Source organism: Mandrillus leucophaeus, unplaced genomic scaffold (genome assembly GCF_000951045.1).
Source record: "Mandrillus leucophaeus isolate KB7577 unplaced genomic scaffold, Mleu.le_1.0 Scaffold260, whole genome shotgun sequence".
Lineage (NCBI taxonomy): Eukaryota > Metazoa > Chordata > Mammalia > Primates > Cercopithecidae > Mandrillus > Mandrillus leucophaeus.
This window is the reverse complement of record NW_012102699.1, coordinates 1601276-1609975: the sequence shown is the minus strand read 5'-3', so window position 1 is coordinate 1609975 and position 8700 is coordinate 1601276. Positions and strand designations below refer to the sequence as shown.

The window sequence follows — 8700 nt, the reverse complement described above, 5'->3', positions numbered from 1 at the left end:
GGCTGGAGTGCAGTGGCTGGATCTCAGCTCACTGCAAGCTCTGCCTCCCGGGTTTACTCCATTCTCCTGCCTCAGCCTCCCGAGTAGCTGGGACTACAGGCGCCCGTCACCTCGCCCGGCTAGATTTTTGTATTTTTTAATAGAGACGGGGTTTCACCATGTTAGCCAGGATGGTCTTGATCTCCTGACCTCGTGATCCACCCGTCTCGGCCTCCCAAAATGCTGGGATTACAGGCTTGAGCCACCGTGCCCAGCTGAACATAACTTTTATATGGACTGGAAAACCAAAACATTTGTCTGACTCTTGCCTTACTGTGGTGGTCTGGAACTGAATCTGCAATATCTCTGAGGTATGCCTGTATCTTAATGATAACATACAGGCTGTACACGTAATATGAAGGATTTATGATTATATATCTATGTGTAGTTTTTTTTGAGACAGGGTCTCACTTTGTCACCCAGGTTGGAGTGCAGTGGCACCACGACCCCTCAGACTTAAGCTGTCCTCTCATCTCAGCCTCCTACGTAGCTGGGACTACAGGCATGTGCCACCATGTTTAGCTAATTTTTATATGTTTTGTAGAGGTTTTGCCATGTTGCCCAGGCTGGTCTGGAACTCCTGGGTTCAAGTGATTCGCCTGCCTCAGCCTCCCAGAGTGTTGGGAATACAGGCATGAGCCACTGTGCTTGGCCTTGTAATTATATTTTTAGTTGAAAATGTCGCTAATATGTTTACCCTTATCTGTAGTTTAAACCCAAATAAAATCATTTTAAACAATGCATGTACATATTTTAATATGTGTTTATTACTTGAAGAGTTTGGAACTCTTTTATGCATAATATGTATGATTTCATTTTTCAAAATATTACTCTCTAATTTACTAATTTCCATGCTGATATGTGTTCAAGCATTGCTTCCAAGAATTTAACATATGTATTATATTGATGAGTGTTCTGTTGTTTGCTTCCTATTATATCTTTTCTTTAGTGCAGCAGTTTGATAGATTATGTGCTTATTAAGTTATTTATGTAAAGTTATTTTTGTAAAGTTAACACATTTTTGTTTATATTTTTCAGGAGTTGGAAAAAACCTTGGATGTCCTTAATATAACTATAGCTAGACAGCAGGCAGAAGTTGAGGTAATTCTTGGCTTTTCAATTAGTAAAAATAATTTTAAATTCCATATAGATATGACAGATGTGATATTATTAATCTTGTACTGTAACATACTGTTTCCAAAAGATGGTTCAGTTTGATTTTTAGTATTGTAAGAAAATTATTTAATATTTTTTGGCACATCCATTTAAATCAGACAGCTTTCTATGGGAAAAAGTCTTTCTAAATAATTGGGCTTTTCAAATATTCAGTTATGAAGGTTAAAAGCCAATTTATTTTTTTTCAATCATCATTTCTTATGGGATGGTGGAAAAACTACGTGGTACTCCTAAATTCTTATGTTTGACTAATGTTGCAGTTACTGTGTTCTGTTGTTAATATGTGTATTGTTTACATTCATTTTGCTCAAGAAGATAAGTTCTCAGAATGTCTTGCTTATATTTGTTTCAGTTGCTAAAGGATAATATGTCATTTATTTGAAAATTTGTTCATTTTAGGTAAAGAAAGCTGGATACAAAATTTACAAAGAAGGAGTAAAAGATCCAGAGGATAATAAAGGGTGGTTTAGCTGGCTATGGTCTTGGTCAGAACAAAATACTAATGAACAACAACCAGATGTTAAACCTGGAAGTATGTCCATTTCATTTTATAGCATAATCACTGGGTGTCAAAATAAAGTTTTGCCATTTTTGCCTAATTAAAGTAAATAGACATTGAAGTATATTTATGTAATTATATATAAAGTTATTACAAATAAAACTATTAAAACATTGAAAATGTGTGTTAGTTTAAAAATAAAAAATAATTTAAAAAATCTTACTAGTGCTTACAAAAGAGCTTTATGCCCAGAGATTTAGTGAATGCATATAGCACAGTAATAAATAAATAAAAATTCCAAAGTGGTCTCCATTGTAAATTTTTATTGAAGTTGTTTCTTGGAAAGATTTTTGATTTTTAACTAACAGCTTAAGAGTATAGCTTTGGAGGTTTAGAGACTTAGGTTCATGTTTTAGATCTATCACTTATTAGCAGTGTGTCTCTGGCACGTTATTTAAGTGCACTAAACCTCAGTTTTATCATCTATAACGTGGGAGGAAATTACAATATTAATACTACTTACTTTTTATACTAAATGTGTTGATTAGCACAGTGCTATTAATTGTCTAATATAGTTAGCCATTTTTGAGCTCTTACTTAATAGAAATATCATAAATTAATGTTGCTAAACTTACATATTTAGCAGTTTATATTTTGGATAATTACTTGTAAAATTGCCAGCCCCATTCAAACATTCAGTGTTTATAATTTCTTAACAGCATTCAAGAAAGTAAATTTCACATGCTGTTTATTAAAGGCAGATAAATTGTGTTAATTTTATTGTTTTTATTTAAGAACATAAAGCACTTCTTTATAATTTGTAGTTCTTGAAGAAATGTTGACACCTGAAGAAAAAGCTTTACTCTATGAAGCAATTGGCTATAGTGAAACAGCAGTTGATCCAACTTTGCCAAAAACAGTAAGATGTTTTCTTGCCTTATACCTTAGAATTTATTTATTTATTTAGAGACGGTGTCACTCTGTTGCCCAGGCTGGACTGCAGTGGTGTGATCTCTGCTGCCAGCCTTAACCTGGCCTCAAGCAATCCTCCCACCTCAGCCTCTTGAATAGCTGGAGTCACAGGCATGCGCCATCATGCTGGCTGATTTTTTTTTTTTTTTTTTTTTTTGATAGAGGGTTTTGCCATGTTGCTCAGGCTGGTTTTCAGCTTCTGAGCTCAAGCAATCCGCCTGCCTCGACTTCCCAAAATGCTGGGATTATAGGCCTGAACCACTGCGCCTGACCTTATGCTTTGGAATTTAATGTTACGTATATCTATTTTTAATCCTTTCGAAAATATATGTTACTGACTTGTTCTGTGATCTTTTTTCTGGGTCTATAATTGCATTTATTTTCATTTCTAAGGTAGGGATAAATATTGTCTCTTTTTTGGTGTTATTTTGATGATTCTTGAAGAGATAAAATGTTCTTAAAATATTTGGTGGTTTTTGAAATGAATGTACTAGAAGAATAAGATTATTTGTTGTGTTTATATATATATATATGTTTTCATTTTATTCTTCTGAATATACCTTAGTTTGAAGCCTTGAAGTTTTTTGTCCACTTGAAAAGTATGTCTGTTGTTCTAAGAGAAAATCATCAAAAACCTGAGCTGATAGATATTGTAATAGAAGAATTTAGCACCTTAATTGTGCAAAGACCAGGAGCGCAAGCAGTAAAGTAAGTATTAATTTATTTTCTTTTATCATATATGAAAAAACTTCACTGTGTTCTTAGACATTAGGTCACAATCCTAGTCTTTTGTAAAGAGCACTATAGTTTAATATATCCTTTTGTGGTTTCAGGAAACTTAGGGTTTTTTTTTAATTGTTAAAATAATACACGTTCAGTAGAAAACCACATTCCAGTGAAACACAGGGCATTAAAGAATAATACAAAAATGATCAGCAACTACATCCCACAAAAAGAAACAGTATTAACAATGTGGTTTTTATCTGAGAGTGTTTAGTTTTATTTTTTTTAAATAGCTTTGAGATGTAATTCACATACCCTGCAATTCATTTAAGGCATATGATTCGTTGATTTTTCACAACTGTATTATATAGTAATTTCACCTTGGTATATTTACAAAGTTGCACAACCACCACCACTGTATTAGTCCATTTTCATGCTGCTAATGAAGACATACCCAAGACTGGGAAGAAAAAGAGATTTAATTGGGCCAACAGCTCCACATGGCTGGGGAGGCCTCAGAATCATGGCGGGAGGCCTCTTCCATGGTGGCGGCAAGAGAAAATGAGGAAGATGCAAAAGCGGAAACCCCTGCTAAAACCATCAGATCTCATGAGACATATTCACTACCATGAGAACAGTATGGGGAAGCCACCCCATGATTCAGATTACCTCCCACCAGGTCCCTCCCACAACACATGGGAATTACAGGAGTATAATTCAAGGTGAGATTTGGGTGGGGACACAGAGCCAAGCCATATCAACTACTGTCTAATTCCAGAACTTTATTTATTTTTTTTGAGACAGGGTTTCACTCTGTTGCCCAGGCTGGAGTATGGTGTCAGGATCTTGGCTCACTGCAATCTCTGCTTCCTGGGCTCAGGCTAATCTCCAGCTTCAGCCTCCTGAGTAGCCGTGACTACAGGCGTGAGCCACCAATACCTTGCTAATTTTTGGAATTTTTGTAGAGATGGGGTTTCACCATGTTGTCCAGGCTGGTCTAGAGCTTGTTGGCTCAAAGCAGTTCACCAGCCTCAGCCTCTTGAAGTGCTGGAATTACAGGTGCGAGCCTGGCTCATTCCAGAATATTTTAACAACTCCCAAAGAAACCCTGTAACCATTAGCAGTCACTCCCAAGTGCCGCCTTACCCAGCCCCTGGCAACAACTAATTTACTTTCTATTTGAAAGGATTTGTCCATTTTGGACAATTCATATGAATGTAGTCATACATACGTGGTCTTTTCTGTTTGGCTTTTTTCACTTAGCGTGACGTTTTCAAGGTTCATCCTGTTGTAGCGTGAATTAGTACATTGTTTTTGTTGCCTAATAATCTCTATTATGGATATGTCACATTGTGTTCATCGATTTAACTGTTGAGGATATTTAGATTGTTCCTTCTTTTTGGCTATTCTGAGTATTGCAGCTACGAATACTCATGAGTAATATTTTCTTTGGAGGTGGGTTTTAAATTTCTTGGGTGTATACCTGGGGTGGAATTGCTGTCTCATATGCTAATTCTATTTAACCTTTTGAGGAACTTCCAGACTGTTTCCCAAAGCAGCCTCACCATTTTACATTTCCATGAACAGTGTATGATGTTTCCAATTTCTTCATATCTTCATCAGTATTTGTTATTATCTGTTCTTTTGATTACAGCATGAAATGGTATCTCACTGTGGTGTTGATTTCCTTTTTCCTGATGGCTAAGGATTTTGAGCTTTTTTTGTGTGTGTGCTTATTGGCCATTTTATGTGCATGTCTTCTTTGGAGGAATGTCTATTAAATTTATTTTCCTATTTTATATTGGGTTGTCTTTTTATTTTTGAGTTGCAATTGCAAGAGTTCTTTATATATTCTTGATACAAATCTCTTATTAGATAAACAATTTTCAGTTATTTTCTCCCAGTGTTTTCTTTTTATTTTTCTAAATGGTGAAGTCAAATTTATATTTTCTTTTTTTACACATGCTTTTCATTATACCTCAGAAATCTTTGCCTACTCCAGTGGTACAAATATATACTCCTATATATTCTTGTAAGAATTTTATACTATTTCCTCTCAAATGTAGGGTTATGATCCATTTTGAGTTAATGTTATTGGATGGTGTGAGGTGGGGGGGGTTCAGCTTCATTCTTTTTCATGAGATTATTCAGTTGTCCTAGCACCATTTGTTGAAAAAACTGTTCTTTCCCCATTGAATGATCTTGGCAGCCTTGTCAAAATTTATGAGTTGATCATAAATGTAAGGATTTGTTTCTAGACTCTTAATTCTAATCCCATTGATCTATATGTCTAGCCTTATGTCGGTACCCTGCTGTCTTAATTATGGTGGCTTTATAGTAGAACTTGTAACCGGGAAGTATGACTCTTCCAGTATTTTTTGTTTTAGCTGTCCTGATTTCCTTAAACTTCTGTATAAATTTTAAGATTGTTGTCCATTTCTGCAAAAATATAAGCTTAGATTTGATAAAGATTGCATTGAATTTTGTGGATCAATTTTGGGTGTACTGAACAAATTATTCAGCACAAATTATTCAGCTACTCATCTAAACAATATTAAGTCTTGCAATCCATGCTCATTGAATGTCTTTTCATTTATTTAGATATTTTAAAAATTTGAACAATGTTTTGTAGTTTTCAGATACAGTACACTCTTATGTTAAATTTATTTGCAAGTATTTTATTGTTTTTGATAGTATTATAAAAGAATTGTTTCCTTAATTTCATTTTGGATTATTATATGTGTATAGACATACAATTGAGTTTTGTATACTGCACTTGGACCCTGCAACCTTGATGAACTTGTTTCATTAGTTCCACGAGTTTTTTTTAGTTGATTCCTTAGGATTTTTTATATACATGATCGTATAATGTGCAAATATAGTTTTACTTCTTCCATTCCAGTGTGGATGCCCTTTCTTTTATTTTCTTGCCTAATTGCCCTGGCTAGAACCTCCAGTAGTATTTTAAATAGAAATGATGAGAGTGGGCTTCTCTTCTTGTTTCTGTTCTTAGAAGGAAGTGTTCATCCTTTTACCATTATGATGTTAGATGTGAGTTAGGTGTGGTCTGCATCATTTTACAATCCCACCAGCAATATACATGGATTCATAGTTTTCCAAAGCATTCCAACACTTGTTATTTTCTGTTTTTTTTGTTTTTTTTAATTTTTATTTTAAAGTGTAGCCATCCTTATGGGTGTTAAGTATAGTATCATATTGTGGTTTTGATTTGAATTTCTTTAATGACTAATGATGTTGAGCATCTTTTCATGTGGATATTGGCCCTTAATGTAAGTTCATTGGGTCTATTTTTAAATATTTTTCATTTGTTGTTGAGTTGTAAGAATTCTTTTGTATTCTGGATACTAAACTTTCACCAGGTACATGATTGCAAATATTTCCTTCTATTCTTTATTTTGTTGTTTCACTTCATTGACACTGTTCTTTGATGTACAAAAGTTTTTACTTTTGAAGCTCACTTTATCTGGTTTTATATTTTGTTGTTCACACTTTTGATGTCTTATCTCAGAAGGTTCACCTAAGCCAAGGTTGTGAAAGTCTACTCCAATATTTTCTTCTAAGAGTTTTATACTTCTGTCTCTTACATATAAGTTTATGACCTGTGTCGAGTTAATTTTTGTAAATGGCATAAGGCATCGGTACAACTCATTTAATTTGCATGTAGATATCCCGGTGTTCCCTCACACTTGTTGAAGACACTGTTCTTTCCTCAATGAACAGTCCTGGTACCATTGTTGAAAATCAATTGGCCATAGATGTATGACTATTTTTGGACTTCAATTCTATCTCATTTTTATTCTAGACTTTCACTGTGATTATTATTATACCAATATTGTACTGTTTTGATGACTGCAGATTTTTAGTAAGTTTTGAAATTGGGAAGTGTCTTCCTTATTTTGTTCTACTCTTTCAAGAATGTTTTAGCTGTTTAAGGGTTGCTTGCAAGAGCTTATGAATTTGAGGATTCACTTTTCCATTTCTGGAAAGTATCTCTTTGAAATTTGATAGTGATTGCATTCAGTATGTAGATTGCTTTTGGTAGTCTTGCCATAATAACAATATTAAGTCTTCTGTGAACATAGGATATCTTTCCATTTAAATAAATGCTAAATAGATGCTTTTTCTGTTTTTATGAAGAATTTCAGAAGGATTATTACTAATCTTTAAATATTTTGTAGAATTCACTTCACAAAATGAAGCCATTTTGTCCTTGTATTAGTCTGTTTCATGCTCCTAATAAAGAGATACCTGAGACTGGTAATTTATAAAGGAGAGAGGTTTAATTGACTCATAGTTCGGTATGGCTGGGGCAGCCTCACAGTCATGGCAGAAGGCAAATGAGGAGCAAAGTCATGTCTCACGTGGAGGCAGGCAAGAGAGCTTGTGCAGGGGAGCTCCCTTTATAAAACCATCACACCTCGTGAGACTTATTCACTATCATGAGAACAGCACCGGAAAGACCTACCCTCTTGATTCAGTTGCCTCCCGTCAGATCTCTCCCACGACATGGGGGAATTATGGGAGCTAAAATTCAAGATGAGATTTGGGTGGGGACACAGCCAAACCGTGTCAGCTGAATTCTTCTTTGTTGAGAGTTTTTGATTACTGATTTACTCCTAACTAGTTATAGGTTTTACTATAAGTAAGTTTAAAAGGTTATAGTAAGTTTTACTATACTAAAGTTTATTGTAAAGTTTTACTGATAGTTTATAGGTATAGTAGGATCTGTAAGTTACAGTAATTTTACTATAGGTTTTTAAGGTTATAGAAAGGTTTTACTTCCTATTAGTTATCTGATTTTCTATTTCTTCTTAAGGCAGTTTTTGTAATTTGTATATTTCTAGGAATTTGTTCATTTCTTTGTTTTGCTGGTACTATTTTTTTGCAGTACTTGTTTGTAGTACTTTTTATTCTTCTATGGTGTGTCATAATGCCTCCACTTTCATTTCTAGTTATAGATATTTGCATCTTTAGTGGTTTTTTTGGTCCTATTTTAGGTAAAGGTTTGTTAAGTATGTTGTCCTTTTCAAAGTGGCAACTTTGATTTTTTTCATTCTCTCTGATGTTTTTGTTTTATCTATTTAATTTGTCTCCACTCTGATATGTATTATTTTATTCATACTGTGAGCTTTGGGTTTAATTTGCTCTTCTCTTTGTAGTTCTTTTTTTTATTATTATTATACTTTAAGTTCTAGGGTACATGTGCACAACGTGCAGGTTTGTTACATATGTATACATGAGCCATGTTGGTGTGCTGCACCCATTAACTC

The 8700-nt window shown here is 34.2% G+C and overlaps 1 protein-coding gene across 4 annotated transcripts in view; it reads left to right on the top strand.

Annotated features, from left to right (window-relative positions):
- VPS13A (vacuolar protein sorting 13 homolog A (S. cerevisiae)) overlaps positions 1-8700 on the top strand; it is a 256563-nt gene that overhangs the window by 52738 nt on the left and 195125 nt on the right. For all 4 annotated transcript variants that reach the window (XM_011984082.1, XM_011984081.1, XM_011984083.1 and 1 more), the window contains exons 16-17: positions 2539-2633; positions 3252-3394. In XM_011984082.1, coding sequence (XP_011839472.1) covers positions 2539-2633; positions 3252-3394 — 238 coding nt within the window. The remainder of the gene's footprint in view (positions 1-2538; positions 2634-3251; positions 3395-8700) is intronic.